The following is a 25,799-nucleotide window of genomic DNA, read 5'->3' as shown; positions in this document are numbered from 1 at the left end:
AGGCTCCCAGGTAGATGCTATTTTTCTTGACTTCCGGAAGGCGTTCGATACAGTTCCGCACTGTCGCCTGATAAACAAAGTAAGAGCCTACGGAATATCAGACCAGCTGTGTGGCTGGATTGAAGAGTTTCTAGCAAACAGAACACAGCATGTTGTTATCAATGGAGAGACGTCTACAGACGTTAAAGTAACCTCTGGCGTGCCACAGGGTAGTGTTATGGGACCATTGCTTTTCACAATATATATAAATGACCTAGTAGATAGTGTCGGAAGTTCCATGCGGCTTTTCGCGGAGGACGCTGTAGTATACAGAGAAGTTGCAGCATTAGAAAATTGTAGCGAAATGCAGGAAGATCTGCAGCGGATAGGCACTTGGTGCAGGGAGTGGCAACTGACCCTTAACATAGACAAATGTAATGTATTGCGAATACATAGAAAGAAGGATCCTTTATTGTATGATTATATGATAGCGGAACAAACACTGGTAGCAGTTACTTCTGTAAAATATCTGGGAGTATGCGTGCGGAACGATTTGAAGTGGAATGATCATATAAAATTAATTGTCGGTAAGGCGGGTACCAGGTTGAGATTCATTGGGAGAGTGCTTAGAAAATGTAGTCCATCAACAAAGGAGGTGGCTTACAAAACACTCGTTCGACCTATACTTGAGTTTGCTCATCAGTGTGGGATCCGTACCAGATCGGTCTGACGGAGGAGATAGAGAAGATCCAAAGAAGAGCGGCGCGTTTCGTCACAGGGTTATTTGGTAACCGTGATAGCGTTACGGAGATGTTTAATAAACTCAAGTGGCAGACTCTGCAAGAGAGGCGCTCTGCATCGCGGTGTAGCTTGCTCGCCAGGTTTCGAGAGGGTGCGTTTCTGGATGAGGTATCGAATATATTGCTTTCCCCTACTTATACCTCCCGAGGAGATCACGAATGTAAAATAAGAGAGATTAGAGCGCGCACGGAGGCTTTCAGACAGTCGTTCTTCCCGCGAACCATACGCGACTGGAACAGGAAAGGGAGGTAATGACAGTGGCACGTAAAGTGCCCTCCGCCACACACCGTTGGGTGGCTTGCGGAGTATCAATGTAGATGTAGATGTAGATGTCAGAGTAGCCTGTAATAACTCGTCGTTGCATATAATCGGGTGCAGTAGTTATGTCCTTTTAGACAGCGTCTGTCAACTTTCCCTCTGAAAAAGGTCTACAGGTAAGTCCGGGGAACAAGCTGGCCAAGCGACAGATCGTTGCGCCCAATCCAACGATTCGGAAACAGTTGAAGACATGATGTAGTACTTAATGTACCATAGGCTGGGTAGCCATCGTGCAGGTACCACAGGTTCCTCCTAGTCAGCTGAGGAACGTCTTCGGCATCTGTGAAAGGTAGTCTGTTAGGACGCTGGTATATTTGCGCCCGTTCAGTGTTCCGTCTATGAAAAAACAGGCCTATGAGCTTATGTTTCACTATCACACACCACACGTTGACACTCCATGGACGCAAACGTTCCATCAGACAACGCCAAAGGGGATTGTCAGCAGATCAATAGTGCACGGTTCGGTGGTTTACCTGGCCATGATTGGTAAACATGGCTTTTTCACTAAACAAGATACAAAACATATCTGGAGTATATAACAATACGAGGCCCCCACCACCAATCCAGTATGTGAAAACCGCACATCAATAGCACTTTATATTTCCGCAATATTTACAGTGCAAGTATTAGGTGATTCACCATGTATATCTTGGATTTCCGATTGCAGTAAGAGTATAAGAAGACGAGTGCTGGGAAAGAAATCAGCGGCAGCAGCAGCAGCACACGTGTGGGCATGATTTACAGTACCAATGTAAACTTCCTTGGGTACTTGAAAATGGAGATAAATACCTAAAACGCATCTCTCTCGCATGAAAATCCTAACTAGTGCAGTACTTCATTATCTGAATAACTGTGATACACGTGCACGCTATAATATACCTTTTCAATGCTGCATTGAAGGGCGTACCTACATACTACGACACAAAGTTCTTACGTGGAAGATAGTGTTGATGATTTCGTCGTCGTCTTTAGAGACGTGATAATCTCCACAGGCTGGGTTAATACTTAGAAAATTGACAGGAGGACTGCGAATATCTGGTAAATCTCAGGTTACGATATTATCTTAATCTTTAAACATTTGTATTCTAAAACTTTTCAGATATTATAACGACAGAGTTTTAACAAATATCTAGGACAGTGTCTGATTTCTGCACCCTCACAAAATTACTTTACCACCATTCACAACTTCCCGTCTAGTCTTCACATAATGAAGATGTGCAAAGATGCAATAGAAAGCAAAGAGTTTGTCTTTTCAGGTACTATCACTGGTACAAATTAAGCAAAACTTACTAGAATATAATTTTAAAAAAATTATCTTACAAATTTCAGCATTGTTCCAAAGACATCGAATATAAATATTTTAAACATGAAATAATTATAGTTGACACAGTTTTAATATGACTTCTTCTTATGTAAACGTAAAACTCGAAATCTTCTGGGATCGTAGGAGTCACAATGTGTCTTGTCCTTGGTTACATTACAACACTTTAAAAAATAACTTGTTCCACTTCACTATAAACTAACATTCTATCATCCAAATCAGTAGAGCTGTGCAAACGATACTCGCGTTTGAACGGGCTGGAGATTCCCCGATATACCACTGCGTTCGATATTTTATCGAGATTGTGCAATCAATCAAGTAACATTTGACTCGCGGAGTCGCGCGGCGCGTGTGCAAGGGATAAGAAAGGAACTACGAACCAACCTCAATAATTAATGTATGGCTCTGCATAACTTCGACGATTGTGTGAAACAGTGGAGAACACAGCATTAAATCCTACTACTCCACAAATTTCTGATGTGTTCGAACAAATTTACAGTTAGAGTTCTTATACTGTACCAGTTTGTATAATTTTTATCGCGATGATAAATTACAGCGGAATGACCCGTCTTCGAGATAGTACCATTCAACCTCTTTAGATCGCGGGACGAGCGAAAACTAGAGAATTGAACAGAATCATGATTGCAATCTTTTATTTATTTATTTATTTATTTATTAGTTGCGAGTGTTACACTAGCACCCTAGAAGATACTTCAGTCTTCGTTTCACGTACTATTATTGTTAAAAATCCATAGTGCATAAAAAACAACAAGACATGCCGTTGTGATAGTACAAACAAAAGCCACTAGATCGTAGGCCGATGTACAGATCTAACATAACCCGAGATTTCCCACAGACTCAGATTCATCTGAAAAATCTTAAGGAAATGTAACTCGCTACGAAAGAAGTGGCTTATAAGGCGCTTATTCGCCTGATTCTTGAGTATTATTCATCTATCTGGGATCCCTATCAGGTAGGACTGCTGGGGGAGATAGAGAAGATCCAACAAAGAGCGGCGCGTTTCGTCACGGAATCGTTTAGCTGGCGAGAGAGCGTCACAGAGATGCTAAACAAACTCCACTGGCAGATATTACAAGAGAGGCGTTGTATATCACGGAGAGATTTAGTATTGAAATTTCGGGACAGCACTTTTCAGGAGGAGTAGGTCAACATATTCTTTCCCCCCCCCCCCCCCCCCCCCCACACACACACACACACACACACACACCTCGCATATTGAACAGGAGGAGAAAATTCGAGAAATTAGAGCCAATCTAGAGGCTTACCGACAATCATTCTTCCCACGCACTATTCGCGAGTGGAACAGGGTCGGAGGGATCAGATAGTGGTACCAAAAGTACCCGCCACCACACACCATTAGATGGCTGGCGGAGTATGATGTAGCTGTAGAAGGTAATAAGTAAGCAGTTACTGAACCAAGGGAGTTATAGAGAAGAGAATGAGAGTGCAGGCACATGAATGCATTGCTTACCACTGACCACTGACACACAGACATGCAGCACTAGATACACATGCGTATTGCTTTAGCAATCAGATATGCAGTGTGGATCTTCGACGAGCAACCAGGTACCTATCGTGAGTTTCCCTTACATATCTGACTTCCAGGTAATGAAGTCTAGCACACATTGCAACTAATACAGCAGCAGACTTGCCACCAGCACAGTCCCTGAGATGCCTGTCGTAAGAGGCGACTAAAAGGAGTTTCAACCGTTTCGGCCTTCCATGTGATGGTCCCCCTTGGGGTTTGACCTCAATTTTTCAAAGTTCTACAGAAGTACGAGCCTTTTGGGGAAGGACGCCTTACGTGGTGTACCACTGGTCCTCAGTGCACTAAGACCTTGGCACTCAGCATTGTACCGGCGTTGTTGCATACCCACTATTTCTCAAATTGGGCCTAAACGCCTGATGGGTTGTACAAGTTACGCCCATAGTGCGTCCCCATCTGCACCTACGATCATGATGGACTTTCCATGGCACCAGAAATCCAGCACGGTAGCCAGCCCGTTGTGGTGGGGTCGTCATGTACCCTCTAGGTTGTAGCCCCCTGACAACACAGGGATCATACTGCCGATACCTGAGCTGCACCCTCCCCACGTCGGCCAAGGAGTAGATGCCCGTCTCCTTGGGGCATCAGGACTCCCAGCAATGGTCATCCTGCCAGGTGGCCCTTGCTGAGGCTGGGTGGCGCCCGTGGGGAGAGCCCCTGGTCGGAGTGGGTGGTATCGGGGCGGACGGTTCGCAGATGAAACGTCAACACGTATCAGGTCGCTCTGCGGCCGAGTCTTTCAAAAGGAAAGGTACTGTTTCTAGTTCTGGTTCTCCTGCCCTTTCCCCTTGGCCACTCCCTGGGAGGAGGGACAGGCCCGCCGGCTTGGGGCGAAGTACTTCCCCCGCTATTTGGTCTGTTCTCGAACCGATGGGGGGACGTTCGCCACCTCCAAGCCCATGTTCTTTGTTCAGCACATTGAGGACATCTTCGGGGAAATCAAGGCTCTCAGTAAGATGCGTTTGGGAACCGTTCTTATAAAGACCACCTCCGCCACACAGTCGGCGGCGCTCCGGGCGTGCGACCGCCTAGGGGACATCCCAGTGTCCATTGTCCCGCATCTGGCACTAAATAGGACGCAGGGGGTTATTTTTCATCGTGACCTCCTGCTGCAATCTGATGAGGAGCTCAGGGCCAACCTGGAGCGCCGAGGCGTGCATTTCGTCCGGCGAGTCCAGCGCGGCCCCAAAGACCGTCGCATCGACACCGGGGCCTTTATCCTCGCCTTTGAGGGGGACGTTCTCCCGGAGAAGGTAAAGGTGATGTGCTACCGGTGCGACGTGCGACCTTACGTCCCGCCTCCTATTTGTTTTCGGTGTTTGCGCTTTGGGCACATGTCGTCACGGTGTGAGGCTGAGCCCCTTTGTGGCGATTGTGGACCTCCTCTTCGTGAGGAACATACACGCACCTCACCACCTCGGTGCATTAATTGTCCTGGCATCCACTCGCCTAGATCCTCAGACTGCCCCGCATATCAGAAGGAGAAGAAGATACAAGAACTCAAAACTTTGGATCGGCTCTCTTATTCTGAGGCCAGGAAGAAGTATGACCGCCTCCATCCCGTGCCGTTGACCACTTCGTTTGCCTCAGTTGTGTCCACTCCTTCCACGGTATCCTCACCCCTATCCTGTCCCCCCTCTGCCTCCTCCGCCCATCCGGGGTCTCTGCCTCCGCCTCCCAAATCCCTCCCTTCCAAATCCTCCTCCCCCATGGCCCCTGCCCCCTCTGCCCCAGGGGCCACCCTTCCTCCTCCCCCCCCCCAACCCCCCCGCGGCCTGAGAAGCGATCCTCTTCTCAGGCGTCCATCGGGGAAACGTTCCGGACCCCAGCTTCCGAGATCCGGCGTTCCAAAACGGACTCCGCACGTGAGGACCTTCTTCGGGTCCAGCCCACCATCCCTGTGCCTCCTCGGACTTCCAAGAAGGCCTCCAAGAAGAAGTTTCTATCCCCCTCTCCACCCCGGCGTGTTTTGTCTGACGCTCCATCCGTGAGTCGCTGCTCCCGGCTGTCCTCAGTTTCGCCGGGATGCTCTGCTGCCAGGCGCTCAGCTGGCCTCTCGTCGGCAAATGATGCTGCCCCTCCTACACAACCAGGGAAAGCGGCCGCAGCTGGCGACGACTCGATGGAACAGGATCCGCCTCCCGTCGGTTGTAGCGTTGTTCCCTCGAAACCTGGCCCTCCGCGGCCGTCAAGGTGACCAGCTCTTCCCCCGTCTCGTTCTCCCTCTTTTTTGACTAGCGGCGGCCTTGTTACATTGGAACGTAAGAGGTATTCGATCTAATCGGGAGCGCCCGCATCTCGTGGTCGTGCGGCAGTGTTCTCGCTTCCCACGCCAGGGTTCCCGGGTTCGATTCCCGGCGGGGTCAGGGATTTTCTCTGCCTCGTGATGGCTGGGTGTTGTGTGCTGTCCTTAGGTTAGTTAGGTTTAAGTAGTTCTAAGTTCTAGGGGACTGATGACCGTAGATGTTAAGTCCCATAGTGCTCAGAGCCATCTAATCGGGAGGAATTACAACTGCTCCTCCGCCTGCACTGTCCGCTCGTCCTTGGTCTCCAGAAAACCAAGTTGCGCCCGACTGACTGTATTGCCTTTACCCACTATACCTCGGAGTGATATGACCTCACCCCTGTGGATGGTATCCCAGCTCATGGTGGGGTCATGTTGCTAGTTCGGGACGATGTCTATTACCATCCCATCCCATTGACCACCCCACTCCAAGCAATAGCTGTCCGTATTACTCTTTCTGCTTTTACTTTTTCAGTTTGTACCATCTACTCTCCATCGTCATCTGCTGTTAGTCGGGCTGACATGATGCACCTGATCGTTCAGCTTCCCCCGCCGTTTTTATTGTTTGGCGACTTCAATGCCCATCATCCCCTTTGGGGCTCTCCTGCATCCTGTCAAAGAGGCTCACTCTTGGCGGATGTCTTCAACCATCTCAGTCTTGTCTGCCTCAATACTAGCGCCCCGACTTTCCTCTCGGACTCTACTCATACCTACTCCCACTTGGACCTCTCGATCTGTTCTACCACTCTTGCCCGTCGGTTCGAGTGGCATGTCCTTTCTGACACCTATTCGAGCGACCACTTCCCCTGTGTCGTTCGTCTCCTGCACCACACCCGATCCCCACGTCCTTCGAGCTGGAACATACTGAAAGCTGACTGGGGACTTTACTCCTCCCTGGCGACCTTTCCGGACCACGATTTTCTCAGTTGTGACAGTCAGGTCGAATACCTCACGGTTGTTATCATCAATGCTGCCGAACGTTCCATTCCTCGTACTACCTCTTCTTCACGCCGCGTTTCCGTCCCCTGGTAGATCGAGGCTTGTAGAGACGCTATCCGTGCTCGACGACGTGCTTTACGCACCTTTCGCCGCCATCCTACGTTGGCGAATTGTATTGGATACAAACGACTCCGAGCGCAATGCCGTAGAGTCATCAAAGACAGCAAAAAAGCTTGTTAGGCCTCTTTCACCAGCTCCTTTAACAGATTTACTCCCTCTTCCATCGTTTGGGGTAGCCTGCGCCGGCTGTCGGGCAATAAGGCCCACTCCTCGGTACCTGGCCTGACCTCAGGTAATGAGGTCCTCGTTGATCCTGTGGCTGTCTCCAACGCCTTCGGCCGGTTTTTCGCGGAGGTTTCAAGCTCCACCCATTACTACCCTGCCTTCCTTCCCAGGAAAGAGGCAGAAGAGGCTCGGCGACCTTCCTTCCACTCGCTGAATCTGGAAACTTATAATGCCCCCTTTACTATGCGGGAACTCGAACGTGCGCTTGCACTGTCCCGGTCCTCTGCTCCGGGGCCACATGCCATTCACGATCAGATGTTGGCACACCTTTCTCCGGCGGGCAAAAGCTTCCTTCTTCGTACCTACAATCGCGTCTGGACCGAAGGTCAGTTCCCCATGCATTGGCGTGACGCCGTCGTTGTTCCTATACCCAAAACCGCGAAGGATAGACACCTTCCTTCTAGTGACCGCCCCATTTCTCTCACAAGCTGTGTCTGTAAGGTGATGGAGCGCATGGTTCATGCTCGGTTAGTTTGGATTCTTGAATCTCGATGGCTGCTTACCAGTGTCCAATGCGGCTTTCGTGGCCGCCGCTCTGCTGTTGACCACCTTGTGACCTTGTCGACAGTCACCATGAACAACTTTTTGCGAACGCGCCAAATGGTAGCCGTGTTCTTCGATTTGGAGAAGGCTTATGATACCTGTTGGAGAGGAGGTATCCTCCGCACTATGCACAGGTGGGGCCTACGCGGTCGCCTGCCCCTTTCTATTGATTCCTTTTTAATGGATCGGAAGTTTAGGGTACGTGTGGGTTCCCTATTGTCCGACGTCTTCCTCCAGGAGAACGGAGTGCCTCAGGGCTCCGTCTTGAGCGTATCCCTTTTTGCCATCGCGATCAATCCAATTATGGATTGCACTGCACCTAATGTCTCAGGCTCTCTCTTTGTCGATGACTTCGCGATCTACTGCAGTGCCCAGAGAACATGCATCGTGGAGCGCTGCCTTCAGCGTTGTCTAGACAGCCTCTACTCATGGAGCGTGGCAAATGGCTTCCGGTTCTCTGACGAGAAGACGGTTTGTATCAACTTTTGGCGTTATAAAGCGTTCCTTCTGCCATCCTTACATCTCGGTCACGTTGTTCTCCCATTCGTGGACACAACTAAGTTTCTAGGGCTCACGTTGGACAGGAAACTGTGTTGGTCTCCGCATGTCTCTTATTTGGCGGCCCGTTGTACACGTTCCCTTAATGTCCTCAGAGTTCTTAGCGGTTCATCTTGGGGAGCGGATCGCACTGTCCTGCTTCGCTTGTATCGGTCCATAGTCCGATCGAAGCTGGATTATGGGAGCTTCGTCTACTCGTCCGCTCGGCCATCCCTCTTACGCCGGCTCAACTCCATCCACCATCGGGGGATACGTCTTGCGACCGGAGCCTTCTACACTAGTCCTGTCGAGAGTCTTTATGCTGAAGCTGCCAAGTTACCATTGACCTACCGGCGCGACATACTGCTGTGTCGGTATGCCTGCCGGCTGTTGTCTATGCCCGACCACCCCTCTTAAAAGTCCTTCTTCGCCGATTCTCTCGACCGTCAGTACGGGTTGTATGTGTCTGCCCTGCTGCCCCCCAGAGTCCGCTTCCATCGCCTGCTTCGACAATTGGATTTTGCCCTCCCTACCACCTTCAGAGAGGGTGAGAGGCCGACACCACCTTGGCTCCAGGCTCCGGTTCATATTTATCTCGACATCAGCTCACTCCCGAAGGAGGGTACTCCGGCTGCAGTGTATTGCTCATGGTTTGTCGAACTTTGCGCTCGACTTGCCGGTCACACCTTTATTTACACCGATGGCTCCAAAACTGACGATGGTGTCGGCTGTGCCTTTGTCGTCGGGGCCGCCACCTTTAAATACCGGCTCCTCAACCAATGTTCGAGCTTTAAAGCCGAGCTTTTTGCTCTCCATCAGGCCGTTCAGTATGCCCGCCGCCACCGCCATTCATCGTATGTACTCTGCTCTGACTCACTCAGTGCTCTTCAGAGCCTTGGAGCTCCCTATTCGGTCCATCCCTTGATTCAACGGATACAGCAGTCCCTCCATTCTTTCGCTAATAGTGGTGGTTCTGTCGGCTTTCTGTGGGTTCCCGGACATGTAGGAGTGCCTGGGAATGAGGCTGCGGATGCTGCAGCCAAGGCTGCAGTCCTCCTGCCTCGGCCAGCCTCCCATTGTGTCCCGTCATCTGACGTTCGTGGGGATGTATGTAAGAGGCTTGTGTCGTTGTGGTGGGATGCTTGGTCATCCCTCCAAGGAAACAAGCTCCGGGCAGTAAAACCGCTCCCAACTGCTTGGACAACATCCTCCCGACCATCTCGGCGCGAGGAGGTCCTTCTGACCAGGTTGCGGATTGGGCATTGCTGGTTTAGCCACTGCTACCTGCTCTCCGGTGACCCAGCCCCGCAGTGCCCTTGTGGTCAGGCATTAACAGTGCGCCATGTTTTATTGTCGTGTCCCCGTTTTAGTCAATTTCGTTTTGTCCTGTCCCTGCCATCTACTTTACCGGATGTTTTAGCTGATGACGCTCGAGCAGCTGCTACGAGCAGCGTTTTATAACTTTGACTGGCTTGTCCAAAGACATCTAACCTTTTTACTTATTTTATCTGCATCTTTGTCAGGTCTTTCTGGTGTCCCCCCGCTCCCCTTGAGTTTTACTAGATTCCATGTGCTCTAACAACGGTGACTGGGCGCTAATGACCTCAGTAGTTGAGCGCCCTTAAACCCCACCAAAAAAAAAAAAAAAAAAAAAAACAGTTCCTGAGATGGATCAAAACCAACCGACCCTATGTTGCTTTAGAGTGGGCATTGGGAGCGTATCTCCCTCTATTTCCTATGTGGAGTCAGTATGAAGTGAGTACATTGGTAAAAAGTGGTTCTTTGCAGCCAACTTGACCAGGGAGGCAGTGCTGATACTCCTACAGTGTTTCAGGTTTAGTGGTGGTAGGGATTCCCTGGCTTTTTTAGGTAGGTCATTTTGCAGTGGCGGCAGCCTAATGCCCCCTCGATAAAAGGCCTCCTCCTGCGGAAATGTGTTGGTGATGGAAGTTTTGAAAGCAATGTCTTCTGTCTTACTTTTCAATGAACAATGCCTACTCGGCATTATTTAACTAGACTGATTTCCAGAAATACAAAAATTGTGCAAACCTTTTCACTCCGTGATTATTTTTGATGGTAACACATCAGTTGGTCAGTTTGGAATTGTGAAGAAAATTACTTATGATGAGAAAAGTCTCCTATCAAATTTAATACCTCATTAACTCTGCATGTAGTCCTTCCAGGATAGTGTTCATTTGGTTTGTGATCTTTTCTACTGTTCAAATCTGTCCCCAAGTTTCATATTGTTTAAATATTTCTGTTTTTTTTTTTTTTTTTTTTTTTTTTGTGTAAGGGCTGGACGGAATTGGAATGGAATCTCTCCATATGCTGTTTGCAAAACAGCCTTAATTTGAGGAAGAAATTTCTGAGACTGTATGTTTTGAGCACTGCATTGTATGGCCGTGACTCATGGGCAGTGGGAAAACTGGGAAGGAGAGATTTGAAGTATCAGTATGTGGCATCACAGAAGTGTGCTGGAAATTTAAGTGGACTGTTCACGTAAGGAATGAAGAGATTCTCCACAGCATTAGATAGGAATGTAAATCTGGAAAACACTGATTAGAAGAATGGACAGAATAACTGTGCATTAAGTAAGACATCAGAGTGTCACTTCTGTGGTTCCAAAGAAAGCATTAGAAAGCAAGGCTATAGGAGGAGATAGGTACCGGAATATATCCACCAATTAGTCAGACATTCTGTGTAAATGCTAACCTGAGAAGAATAGGTTGGCACAGTAGAGGAATTCATGGTGGGTCACATCAAACCTGTTGGAAGACAAAAAAAGGAAGGTAGTAAAGACAATTTGTGTCAGATAGGAACATGAACCCAGATAGCCTCCCTAGTGCTGGCAGATGCCTTAACAATGGGCTAGTCGAATATGCTATATCTGCAGCGTGAGTTGAGGACAACTCTACAGAACCCTGTTCAAAAGATTTGGTGCACTATCAGCCATCACTATATTAACACATTTGGAGGGAACTTCATTTTGAACACTTGAAAATATTAGATTTTCACGACTCTTTTAAGTGAAATAAAAAGTAACGCTAAAGCTAATAATTTAGTTTTCTTCCTTACACTTTTGTCTCTAACAAATCATTTTTGTGTCCACTTCAGGTGCTCCCTGTAATAGCTGCACCGTGTAGAAAGATCGCTTGTAGCCAGAACATTGGTCATCGGTGAGAATTCCTGAAGCCCTTTTATGGGACTTGTAACACAATGATTTTTTGAAAGTCATTTTAACAATTTTTTGTCAGAAGAGCTAGGATAATTGAATATTATTAAGTTCTAACAAAATTGTGATATGGCGAGACAAATATCATTTTCTTTACGTGCACTGAAAATGGGCTTTTAAGTGCCACAAAACAGCTATGTATACTGACAGGTTTTGAACTGACAGGTTTTGAACTGACAGGTTTTGAACTGACAGGTTTTGAACTGACAGGTTTTGAACTGACAGGTTTTGAACTGGCAGCTTTTGAACTGGCAGCTTTTGAACTGGCAGCTTTTGAACTGGCAGCTTTTGAACTGGCAGCTTTTGAACTGGCAGCTTTTGAACTGGCAGCTTTTGAACTGGCAGCTTTTGAACTGGCAGCTTTTGAACTGGCAGCTTTTGAACTGGCAGCTTTTGAACTGGCAGCTTTTGAACTGGCAGCTTTTGAACTGGCAGCTTTTGAACTGGCAGCTTTTGAACTGGCAGCTTTTGAACTGGCAGCTTTTGAACTGGCAGCTTTTGAACTGGCAGCTTTTGAACTGGCAGCTTTTGAACTGGCAGCTTTTGAACTGGCAGCTTTTGAACTGGCAGCTTTTGAACTGGCAGCTTTTGAACTGGCTGGTTTTGAACTGGCTGGTTTTGAACGGGCTGGTTTTGAACGGGCTGGTTTTGAACGGGCTGGTTTTGAACGGGCTGGTTTTGAACTGACAGACTGACTGTAAACTGACTGATTTTAAATTGTTGGCATCAAATTCCAATCAAAATCTTATGTACCATTCACAAGCTGCATTTCCTGCCAATCTGAAAATTGGTGTTTTAAAGTCTTGGGCTATATTTTCTGTAGTATAATTAAACATACCTCTAATCAGCTAACCCTGGTGTATAGGCCTACAGCAATTCTTCCAGATCCAAAAGGGGCTCCTCCTGCCTTTTCTTCATGGCCGTGGTGGTCCTGTGGGCCTCTTTGCCAGCTCCTGTCACCTGCTGCATTGTTTGCTCAATACCCTTTACCTCTGCTTCTGTGCTGAAGATGTAATGGGTTGGTCCAATCTCAAGTTGGGGCATGTTCATAATTTCCATAATGCCTGTTAGTTATTTTGTGTTAAAATTGTGTGTCAACTATTTTGTTACTGCTGTGAAAGGTTTTCAGAGCCTCTTTTTCACAAATCGCCTTGTGCTTGATAATGTAGTTTCTTATGAACTTGGGATGAACACTACACCACACAGCAAATTTTAAACCTGAAAAATTAAAATAGATTTATTGTAATCTTCAAAGAGGACTAGCTCCCTTAAGGGGATTTGCTGTAAACAAGAAATACATTTCTTCCACCTAACAGCTCAGAGTACAGATTCAGTGTGAGCAATAAGAGCAGTCTACATAAGAAATTATTTTGGTTCAAGAAAAGAAAACTGTTATTCAGAAAAAAACTTCTTAATGATTTGCTCCAACATTAAACAGTTTAGTTAGTAATGAAGTAAAATTGAAGAGGAACCTGAAGGATTTATTGCTGACAAATTACTCCTTCATGATGGCAAATTTATTGATAGATCTGACTCTTATACGGTACATCTTAAAGAATATAATAATGGAAACAATCAGTTATTGATCAAATTACTTAATTGGATAGATAAAAAAATCTACTAACTAAGTGGTGGCAGAGCACAACATAAAAGACTGTTGTGACTGGCAAGCTTTTGGAGCCAGTGGCTCATTCAGGCAGAAGTTTTGAAGTGGAAGGAAGAATGGTGAAGGAAAAGCACTGGAGATGTCTAGGAAAAGGGGTAGATTTGGGAATGTCACCCCTGACCCGTGGTTCTGGGTGACATTCCTAAAATCTACCCCTTTTTCTAGACCTCTCCAGTCCTATTCCTTTACCAGTCTTCCTTCCCCTTCAACCCTTCTACCTGAAGAAGGAGCCACTAGCTCCGAAAGCTTGCCAGTCACAACTGTCTTTTATATGTGTGTTCTGCTACCATTTGGGGAGTAGGTTTTTTACCTATCCAATTAAATAATTTTAAAGAATATAATGGAATGTTTGTCTTCTCTACATTTAGCACAACTGTGATGAGTATAAGAAAATATTCAAAGTATTTTATTTTCTTGATACTTGAATTATTTTACACACTCCGGCATGTAATCATTTATATGTGTATGAAGATTATTATTCTATTAATTTGTAAATTGGTTGGTTGTTATGCATACCTGGTAACCACTTCACTCAATTTCTGTGGGATAATCAAATCTAAGAGTATCAGTTCTTCCATAAAATGTATACTGTGACAGTTTCCATGTCCATGTTGATCTTAGGAACACCACTTTCTAATCTGATCTTCATTTCATAACAGTTTTACTTAATAAAGCTTTTGCTATATTGTATCATCAAAGATTTTGCTCAAAACCAATGTTACATTGCAACAAGTGAATTTAAATATAATGGTCATATACAAATTTTAAATATTACTTCCAATCTGAATGTTGGATAATTTGGTTTATAAGTAAATCACTATCTTCCATATGTTATATCACATCCAAATTCATCATTCACTTGTCGTTTACCTCTACAGCTTACCACAGAATACAATGATCTGGAGAAAGATGAAGTTAACATCATTTCTGGTGCCCTGGAACTACGGAAAAAAACTGTTTTTGATGTAATGACAAAGCTTGAAGATGTCTTTATGCTGGATTATGAAGCCATATTGGACTTTGAGACAGTCTCTGAGATAATGAAACAAGGTAAGTATCTGGCAATTTCAGTAGCTACTTTTTCTCACATAAGAAAATGGTCTTTATTCCAAACCAGTTGAAAACTGTTTCTGCCTGTATATGTTAATGGTTATTTTGTTGAATTTGAGTTGTTGGTTAATAGTGATTCCTTTTTGTCAAGGAATGGTGTAGAAATGTCAACATTTCTTTATATCAATGATTTGTAGCATAAGCAGCTCACTTGAAATTAGAAAAAAAGTAATTTCTGGCTGCTCACATTACTGTTACTTGTCAACACATTAAAAGTTGTTCTTTTCTGCAGGATACTCCAGGATACCAGTTTATCAAGGAAGTCGTAGCAACATTGTGACTGTCTTATACATTAAAGATCTAGCATTTGTTGATCCTGATGATAACACTCCATTAAAGACACTCTGCAAATTCTATCAGAATCCATGTAATTTTGTATTTGAAGATACTACCCTCGATGTCATGTTCAAGCAGTTCAAAGAAGGTAATCGTAAATAATTACTTTTTCCTACAAATGAATGCACTCTGTCACAATGATGTTAACAGTCAGTGATATAATGTATATGCTGGAGTGAAATTTGAGAATAATATTGTGTGTGTTTTTGTCTTAACAGGAATAAAAGGACACATGGCATTTGTTCATAGAGTCAATTCAGAAGGTGAAGGAGATCCATTTTATGAAACAATTGGGCTTGTGACATTGGAGGATGTCATTGAGGAACTTATCCAGTCAGAAATTGTTGATGAAACAGATGTTTGGAGTAAGTATTTTTACCCTGTTCTTCCCAACATTTGGGTGAATGAGAAATTATACCTGAAACAAATTCTTTATTCTAATTCTATGCAGCATACAGCATAAAAATTCTGTCTCATCTAATTTACCAGCAAAATGTGTGAATTTCTATTGCCTATTAGGAGCATTTTTGTTTAGAAGTTCTCATGACGTGCCAACAGAGTTGGTCTTTCTTAATTTGTTCTTACATGGTCATAGTTGCAAGTCAGTCTCAGAGGTATAAACAAACACAGAATATGGACTGCAAAAATGAAGTCATCATCATATGGAGACTCTGGTACAAACTGAGGTCAGATGGATGTCATAAACAAAGCACAAATTGTAAATATAGTTTTTCCTGTGAAGATATGAGTTAGTACAGGGTGACACACAGGAGACGGACAGTTTTTAATGAAATAGTACTCAGCCAACTTTAAAATTAATGCATGTTTATTTACATAAAATCAAAGCTAATTATTTGCCATTTTAGTTAACAGAGTTATTTGTGAAAAATAATGTCATCAAGGTGATGTCCATCATTTCGAATGCAGGACTCAAGTCTCTTCTCAAAATTCTCCATCACATGGACTAAAATCTCTGCAGGGATGGCAGCAATTTCTTGAATGATTGCATACTTCAACTCATCCAAATTTCATTGTTTGTGGTTATAGACGCAGTTCTTAAGGTACCCCCACAGAAAAAAAGTCACATACTGACAAGTCTGCAGACCTGGGAGGCCAAGGAACATTGCCAAAACATGAGATAATCCGGCCAGGAAACATGCGTCTAAGAGCTGTCATTGAAGTGTTTGCGGTGTGCGATGTTGCCCTGTCCTGCTGAAACCAAACGTGTTTTAAAGGGATTCGTCGTCTTCTTAGTTCTGGTTTCAAGAATGTTTCAAGCATACGAATGTAACGAACCAAATTAACAGTAACTGTGGCCCCGTTCTCTCCAAAAAAAGGTACAATGTTTCCAACAGACCCAAGAGCACACCAGACTGTTACTTTTTCTGAGTGTAGAGGATGCTGGTGGATAAGGTGTGCACGGTCCCATTTAAATGAAAATGAGCTTCGTCGCTTATCAATAAAATTTCATTTTCATTCTATCTCAAAATCACTTGCATTCTGTAAGCGAAGTCTTCTCGTACAGCAAAATCAGTTTCCTTAAGTTGTTGGACAATAAGCATTTTGTAGGGATGGAATTTTAATTCTTTATGCAAAATTCATCTAACCGATTCACGATTGATTTGTAACTCACTAGCATGATGTCTAGCTGACCGTCCTCGGCTTCTGACTGCCGCTTACCTTACCCTTTCAACATTTTCTGGTGTTGTTACTCTGCATCTCGGGCCAGGATGCTTCTTATCCAGTATGTTTCCAGTTGATCTGAAGTTTTCCACCCATCTGAGGATTGTGTTACAGCTCGGAACAGCTCCATGTCAACCGACATTAAACCACACATGAAACAATCACTGCGTAGCAATAATAGACTCGCCACTTTTCACGAAACTGTCATAGACAAACACTTGACGTTGCAAGTCCCACTACTCCATAGTGACTGAGTAAATGAAATGGCACCTTCTGTGGATCAGAACTATCCCCGCCACAACCACCTCCCACCACTGCGCCCTCAGTACTACACAGTTCAAAACCGTCCCTCTCCCATGTGTCACCCTGTACTCCAGCGGAACGAAAAATTATACAATTAATGATGCAAATAAGAAGTTAACACCTGTTGCATATGAGTATTCTTCAAGTCAGGGTATTCGATTTTGCAACAAATGTACCATTTATCCTCATTAACAAGCTCACCGGACAAAAACTTAGTCATCCCAGTGCGCACGCACAGATGAATTGTTAAGGCTTTATAGATGATGCAGTGACAGAGTTATGTGCTTAACTGTGCACGCTCTGCCTTTACATGAGCATTAGGCAGTAGTGATCAGTTTTGAAAGTGGACATTGTATACAAACATTGGTAAATGTAAGGATGTGATAGAGACAAAAAGGGCAATTTTGTTTGACCATGTCCATGGCCATACGGTGTGTGAAGTTGCTGGATTTGTTGGTGCGTGGACTGTTCAACATGGTTAGAAAAAAATCCTGATTGAGAGGGACCGGATGTGTGTTTCATGCCTTGTGTATCAAAATCATTTCTAAAACTAATACGAATTGATGCAGGCAGTGAACAAAGATCCATCCCAACCTGTTAGCAAGGGAACATTGTGACGGGAACTGCATGCAATGAACATTTGGAGTCGGTCACCTCGCAAGAGGCCAGTACTCACTCAGACACTTAAAGATGATGACAACAACATAGTTCATTGAAGTTTCTGAACACTTTCCCATCGTATTACATCTTGAGTGGCCTGCAAAATCACCTGACTTGAAGCCCATAGAAAATCTGTGGAACATGTTGGAACAGCAGGTAAAATGCTGACACTACCATCTCTGCAATTTAGTGGAACTGTGCAGTCAAATCCTCAGCAAGTTGCTTAATGTGGATATGATGTACATGTGCAGTTTCATGGAATAATTTCCTAACTGAATCCAGGCTGTTATTAAGTCCAGGGGTAGAATTATATGGTATTAAACGATGCCTTTAATGATTTCTCTAGGGGTGACAAACTTTTTGTCCGCTGAGCTTATCTTAACAGTCATTCAATTAACATCAAATCAGTTTGCGTGTTGGCTGATGTCTGAAATAGATAATTTCACAGGTGGCTGTTTCACATTGTCAGTCTTACCAGGAGTAGTTTATGTACAAGAAGTTTTATTGCAAGTGTGGTCAAAGTATGTGAAGAATCGTAGCCCTATGCGTAGATTGGTTGTTTTATTCTAGCCTCATAGTACATTGTCCACTGTTGGATATTGGTAGTGTGTTACTCACTAAAATTGCCATAGAAGGATCATTGCCACAGTGTTAATAAAAATGTAATGCAAAACAATATAAGATATTGTTGTTTCACCTACACACCAATGATGCCATTGCTTTTTGTCTGTGTAGCGTAAGTAGCTGCTGAATGTCACACACTCAAGTATGTCATATCAGCAATACAATTTCCTTTTTGGTACTGGAAAAATGTAGTCAAAATAACTGGATATCAAAAGTTACATTTAGTGCTTAACAAGCATTTAAGAATTTTGTCCACGTTACGTTAATGAAATTAATTTTACTAGGTCTTGTAAGAAGTTTTTGAATAAAATTTTGTGATCATGGACTTCTGTCTTTTGTTCATTCCATAATTTAATCTGACCTGTGTGAGTTTTGAATGTTGTTGTGATAAATCCTCTGCTGCACTCAACAGTAGTAAAAATAATGGTGAAAAGTTTTTTTTCTGTAGTACGTTCAGTTTAGATGCTGAATTGATTAGTAGTTTGCTAAAAACAAAGGTATCATCTGAAATTCTCTCATTGCTCCATCTCTATACAATATTTCTCATGGAGTTACACAAGTCTTATTCCATATTCCTAATGACCTCAAAATCAGTAATAAAAATATAGTGCAATAACAAAGCAATTAATAGTTGAAGAGCTTAGCAAATGTCTAAGAGTGATTACCTACTGTACAAGAACTTTCAATTTGCTATATTTACATAATACATGAAATATCATGGTGTGAGTGTAGCTTGTGTCATGATCAACTTATAAACTAATGACAAACTTTGTTTCTCCCAAAGTGGACAACAGATCAAAACGCCGCAGGGTTAAGTCAACAAAACAAGACTTCACTATCTTCGCCGAGCGTCGAGAGGCACAAAAGATTCACATCTCACCACAACTAACATTAGCAACCTTCCAGTATCTGAGCACAAGTAAGTAATTTAATGGGGAAATACAGGGATATTTAGAATATATTAATTGCAGATGTTAACAAAAAAAAAGTGTGTTATGGAAACAAATATTGGTATTCACAGTGATTACATTTTTTGTTATGGCAAATTCACTTTTTGAAAGTGAAAGCATGGTGGAAATATCTGTTCCTAACACAGAGGTGACATTGATATCAATGAAATTTCATGCAGAAGTGTGAATCAAGTCTCAAATTGATTTGCAGAATTAGTTTGTTGTAAAAAAATTTATAAATCAGTCCTACTGTGAGCGTTTTGTCCAAACAGACAAACTGAAGTACCATTTATTTCTGCAAAAATTCTCCAGTTTTAACATTTTATGGCCAAAGAAAACTCATTTAAAGTCTCTGAACGTTTCTACAGTCCTAAAATTTGAGGTTCGATTGAAATGTGGCAAAATTATGTGAAGCACTTAATAAAACATCAACAACATTTGAAAAAAAATGAGAAAGTGCACAGTACACTATTCAACAGTAATAGGGTATTGGATAATCAGTGAGCAAAAGATACACGAAATAGCTGCTTGCAAGTTTCACAGGAGAACTTCTGTGAAGTTTGGCAGGTAGCAGACGAGGTACTGGTGGAAGGAAAGCTGTGAGGATTAGTTGTGAATTGTGCTTGGATAGCTTAGTCAGTCGAACAGTTGTCCGTGAAAGGCAAAGGTCCTGAGTTCTAGTCTCAGTCCGGCACACAGTTTTGATCTGCCACACACTGCTCCAGAGTGAAAATTTTGTTCTACTGTGAGATACTTTCATACAAGATGGATGTGATATTAATTTAATGCTGGCCAGAAGCAAATATGAAAAATGAGTCTCAACAAGATGTGGACCAATATACAGGGTGTATCAAAAAGAATCAACCAATTTAAAAATTTCATAACTATTATGTTATCTGAGATATGTGTGCAAACAATGTACTGTTGGAAAGAACAAACTCTGTGGTTTTACATGGTTCCCACTAGGTAGCAGCAGTGTGCACCCACTTCATTTATAGTGAAATTGGTGTCGGGACAGCAGAAAGTGTTTTGGGTTCTAAGTTTTGCGCAGTGCAGGGCAGTAATAACTGTTTAGAATGACTTTTGTACTAGGTATGGTGTAGATCCTCCAACACTACAGAGCATTAGATGATGGCATGAACAATTCTGAGAAACAGATTGTTTGTGTAAAGGCAAATTGCTGGGCCGTCCCCGAGTGTCTGACACAGACGTTGAACAAATCCACCATAATTTCAGGAGTAGTCTATAGAAATCCATTTGCCATGCAGCTTTACAGCTAAACATGCACCCGATGTCTGTGTGGCATGTGTTGCATTAATGTTTACATATGAAACCATACAAAATTCAGCTACTACAAGCTCTTCCTGAGGGTCACAAACAACAACATGTGGAGGTTTGTAATTTTATTCTTGGCAAGATGGAGGATGACAGTTTTCTTCCATGCTTAGTGTTTATTGATGAGGCAACATTCCATTTGAATGGAAAGGCTAACTGTTGTAATACGAGAATATGGGGTACAGAACAACCATATGAAGTTGTACAACATGAGAGGGGCTTGCCAAAATTTGATGTGTTTAGTGCAGTTTCACAGGAAAAGGAGTATGGTCCACTTTTCTTTACTTGGAACATTGTTACAGGAAGCACGTATCTCAGTGTGCGTAGGCTTAATGAATGATGGATCAGTCACACCGGACCAAATGATTCAGCCTTACATTACTGGCCTCCAAGATCACTGGACCTGACTGTTTGTGATTATTTCTTGTGGGGGTTTATAAAAGACTCTGTTTATGTGGCTCCCTTACCAACAACAATGAATGAACTGACACACTGCATAACAGCAGCTGTGTAAGCTGTGACTCAAGACTTACTCGCTGCAGTTTGGGAACAGTTTGAATACCACATTGACATGTGGTCTGCATTTCAAGGGAGAGGGTGGGGGGCATATTGAACCCCTATGAAAAGTTATGAAAAAAAGCTTTTTGAGTTTCCCTTTTATAATAATAATCAAAAAAAATTTTATTGTATATGTTTCTAGTTTCAGAAATATAGATGTGCCAAATTGGATGATTCTTTTTGTTACACCTTGTATTAATGATTTTATGTTGTGTCTATGCACAGCTGAATAAATGCAGTTTATGTTCTGCTTTATACATGCAAGTTTCTACTTAAATCATCCACTAGTGGTAGGTGTGTGCTACATGACAGTGTGTAAATCTGTCGCCAACTACACTATAATTGGGTTGGTGATTGCAATGATCAGCTGAGTGAGCCAGTGTACAGTTCTAAAATACTGAGTGTGGTGAACACTGTGCATGCTCAGAAACAATGTAAAGTCCTCTGTTAGCATTGGAATTTAACTGATTCTCACTGTGATTAATCACACAATTGTGAAGACTTTTTTTTTTTTTTGTATGTACTTGATATTTAGTTTGCTTTGTTTTTGCTACACACTGCAAATACAGCATGAGGATGTTATATTTTCCCCCATGATAGTGACTTAAGAGTGGAAACAAAATGTTACTTAGTTTTTCCAATACCAAGACAAAGAAAAACATACATACATAAGAACATAAAAATGTGTTTTGCAACGAAAATTACTTCACCAGTGAAAAAGTAGCATTAAAACAGCATAAAAATAGTTTTGTACATTAATCGACAGTTGGGAAGAAAATATGACTCAAAGGGTGAAGTTGAAAGAAATAAAACTATTTGTTACCTTCTAAATATCGTTTGGCCTGTGCACATGCAGATGTTTTCTCAGTCAAATAAATACTGATTACTTTTTTTAAAATTTCCATTCTCTCAATTCTTAGCAGAGTGGAAGATTTTCCTTAGAGCCTTTGTCAAAAACATATACTAGGAATTTTGCTTTGGTCATTAATAAACTCTGTCATCATTGCTGGTTTCTTAATTCTGCTATAATATTTCAACTTTCTGTTGAGACAATCTCTCATAGCCTCACATTCACTGTTCAGGTGCCAAACAACACTCACAACACATGGGGTTTTGGTGTCAATGTTTAAACAAAAATGGACACCCATGGCAGCCGATTCATTATGCCAGAGGTGCTGAACTACTCACTTGTGAAGATGTGAAGAGTAGTTGACTGACAAGGGGCCCACCCTTTCCAAAAAAAAAAAAAAAAAACTTTCCATAAAATGTGGCTCAGTGGAAATTCAGTTGATTCTCTGTGGACAGGGCTTCTACACAACAGGCAGTTTGATTCATACACATCTTACTAACAAACATTTGAAGGGTGAAACAATAACTGACAAGTATTTTGCAGGGCTTCTGACCCAAATGACTGGAAAAATATGTGTAAAGAGTCTGCATTCCAAATTGGGGTAAGAAAAAATCTTCCATCCAAGAAATGCACCTGTCTACAAAGGAGCTTTTTCAGTGGGATCTACAAAGGTGCTTAGCAGTGAGGGGGAAATGTGGTAGACTTGAAGTGAAAATTGTTGGAACATCACCCTAATTGCCATATTTCACATCCTGACAAATATGGTGGATGCTCAAGCACTTTCATCTCCATCACATGACCAAATCCAAATTTTACTCTCTCTCTCTCTCTCTCTCTCTCTCTCTCTCTCTCTCTCTCTCTCTCTCTTTCCGTAATAGGTGTTGTTGCAGTAAAGTACAACAGTACAGTGCATTACCAGTTTGTCCATGTGGGATGAAATGGCATAAAATCACTCTTCTAATGCCATAGGCTATTAACCATTAACTTAACAGGAAAGGGATTGCGACGAAATTTCTGCCAGCTTGGTGAACCTGGATGATACCATTACGCTGCCTGGCATTTCAGTTCTGGCTCTTAGCCCCTGGCCCAAAATTCATCTATGGCAATGATTCTAGCAATTCTAGCAACCATATTGTCTCCTTCCTCCTCATAATGTGCTACATGCACATGACAAGTTTCATAATATATCCAATTTTCCACTTCAATTTGTGCACGAGGCACCCACTTTGCTTGTAGCAACTTTACGCACATGTAGCTCATCGTATAAAATCCTGTAGATTGTTGTCTTCTCAATACAGGCATGGCACTGTAATTCCTGCAGCATTCACAGTCTGTTGCACTCCCAAGCATTGGGAAATCTGGGTATGAACACAGCCTGTACACACACTGACACGCCACCTGTATCGTCGGTGCATTTTGGCCATTGCAGCTCTGCTGTGCCTGAGCAACCCTTTGGTATGGTAGAGCAGCAGTTCCTACCACTTCCACAAGCTCCTCATGACATTGTTGCACATTCCTTATGCAGTGATCTGCATTCTTTAAGTAAGAACACTGTTAAAGGCATGTAACAATCAGCTAGAATGGTTGCTCAGTTCATACTGTGGTCACTCTTCATGCTGCATTCTCCTAGAAAGGACTGCCATCTAGCATCACATCACATTACCGTGGATTCTTTGGGAGACTCCTGATGCTGGGGAATGTGCATAGTTCATAATGTACTATTGTGTACTGTTGCAAGTAACAGTAAAACACTTTTGCAATGATGAACTTTTTTCATGTTTTTTCTAATGCTGAATTTTATGGTGGTGTGTGTGTTCATTCACCTCCCTACCTCTAATGTTTGCGTATGAACTAACCTTCCATTCATACATTTCAGAATTTTTTTAATTCGTTATCATTTTTGAGGCAAAAAAATAGTTGCCATGACACTTCCTGGCAGATTAAAACTGTGTGCCCGACCGAGACTCGAACTCGGGACCTTTGCCTTTCACGGGCAAGTGCTCTACCAACTGAGCTACCGAAGCACGACTCATGCCCGGTACTCACAGCTTTACTTCTGCCAGTATCTCGTCTCCTATCTTCCAAACTTTACAGAAGCTCTCCTGCGAACCTTGCAGAACTAGGTCCCGAGTTCGAGTCTCGGTCGGGCACACAGTTTTAATCTGCCAGGAAGTTTCATATCAGCGCACACTCCGCTGCAGAGTGAAAAATCTCATTCTAGTTGCCATGACCTTTGCAGTGACACTACACACATGGGTATTTACTAGGAGTGGTCAGTGAATCCAGCTATCTAGCAAGTCAGTCAGTTTTTCCAATTAGTGGACTTCTCATGGTTATATAATGATGCTTTCACATAACTGAAATAACTGAAAGTAGAACAGGAATATGTAACTCGTGCAAAATCTCAAATTGAATGTGCCCGAAATGGTAGATCCACACAGTTGTAATGTGTTTATTCTTAGTTATCCCAATTGCATCAGTCTGACAGAAATATATTTGTGGTGTTGATGCATTGTACTTACACTTACATATAGTGTATGCATAACCTGCTGTCACATGGAGGATATCACCCAATTGTGTGTTCAGAGCTTCTGGCCATATAGTGTATTTATTCTTACGTTTACCATTTGCCAAATCTTATGTCTAAAAACTGAGAGGAAGTTAAAAGTTCAGTGGTCACAATCTTTAAAAATTGTGTACATTTAACTTTTATGAAAAATGTGTGTTGTTGTTATATTGACTGCAACAAAAATTTCATTCAAAGAGTAAGGTAGTAAAGTATGAATTTATTTCTCTGGGCGATTAATCATTAGTCTAACAGAGAAAGGAAGTTACAGTGAAAAGTAAGCTCAAATCTACCCATATTTAGTGCACTTGTGACAGTTATGTACTAAGAGGTATATTGTAAATATTGAAATGTTGAGTAATAGCTTAGGTTCTTAAACTGCAATGGCATCTCCAACAAATTTCTTGTTCATTAATCCAATAATAACTGTGTATTTTCTTCCAGCTGTTGATGCCTTCAAACCAGAAACAATATCTGAAACCATTTTAAGAAGACTGCTCAAACAGGATATTATTTATCATGTCAAAGTTAAAAATAAAGAAAAAGCACGCAACGATCCTCAGACAATAATATATTCTCAGGTAAGAATGATTTTGAAAATATTTTGTGTTCACCTTTGGGAAAGGTGGTGATATAGTGTAATTCTTTATTTTACAGACATTCATTGGAATGAGCCAAAATATGCTAAATGAATTGGATCTGCCACTTATTACAGTCACGATTATCAGTTTCACTTTCTTTTAGTTTGTTTTATTCTTCTTAGCTTCTCTGTGTAATTGCTGAATCTGAAAAAGAAATTCCATTGAAGTAACTAAGGAATAATGTGGTGCAGAAAAAATGTTTGTTGTTTTTGGTTAAGGGTATAGATCACATGCCTTCATTTATGCACTGAGTAAAAGAGTGTGGTGTCTAACAATGAGAAACAGAATTCTAATAGCCATCACTTCTTAGATTCATACAGAGAATTATTTTTAGAATGTGGACTCCGTGAGGCAAGTGTACATTCACTATCAAATCAGTTTGGTTTCTGAAGGTGAAGCAGGGAAAATACCAGTTCTAAGAGTGGGTGTAATTGATCAGTTCAATACTAGATAAAGTTCAAATGAGGAGTGAATCTTTAATCATTAGCACTGCTATAAACTGATGAAACTGATTGATGGAGTCACTGGAAGGAGGAGACATTTTATGGAGACAATTGTATCTGATTTCCAGAAATTTTACAAGAAATTCCATAATTGTGTATAGTTGGCTGAGGTATTAAAAACTGAGTGTCTAGTAAGTGCTGATTATGG

General features: G+C 42.7%; 1 protein-coding gene and 1 non-coding gene across 3 annotated transcripts in view; one reads left to right on the top strand and one right to left on the bottom strand.

Annotated features, from left to right (window-relative positions):
- LOC124606469 (unextended protein) overlaps nt 1-25,799 on the top strand; it is a 532,433-nt gene that overhangs the window by 472,448 nt on the left and 34,186 nt on the right. For both annotated transcript variants that reach the window (XM_047138454.1, XM_047138462.1), the window contains exons 5-9: nt 14,411-14,582; nt 14,875-15,066; nt 15,197-15,343; nt 19,033-19,167; nt 24,952-25,088. In XM_047138454.1, the coding sequence (XP_046994410.1) occupies nt 14,411-14,582; nt 14,875-15,066; nt 15,197-15,343; nt 19,033-19,167; nt 24,952-25,088 (783 nt within the window). The remainder of the gene's footprint in view (nt 1-14,410; nt 14,583-14,874; nt 15,067-15,196; nt 15,344-19,032; nt 19,168-24,951; nt 25,089-25,799) is intronic.
- Trnas-uga lies at nt 23,892-23,966 on the bottom strand. The gene has a single exon. It is a non-coding gene; the product is annotated as a tRNA-Ser (tRNA).

The sequence above is a fragment of the Schistocerca americana genome, chromosome 1 (genome assembly GCF_021461395.2).
Source record: "Schistocerca americana isolate TAMUIC-IGC-003095 chromosome 1, iqSchAmer2.1, whole genome shotgun sequence".
NCBI classification, from domain to species: Eukaryota; Metazoa; Arthropoda; class Insecta; order Orthoptera; family Acrididae; genus Schistocerca; species Schistocerca americana.
This window is presented reverse-complemented; position numbering and strand designations above follow the sequence as displayed.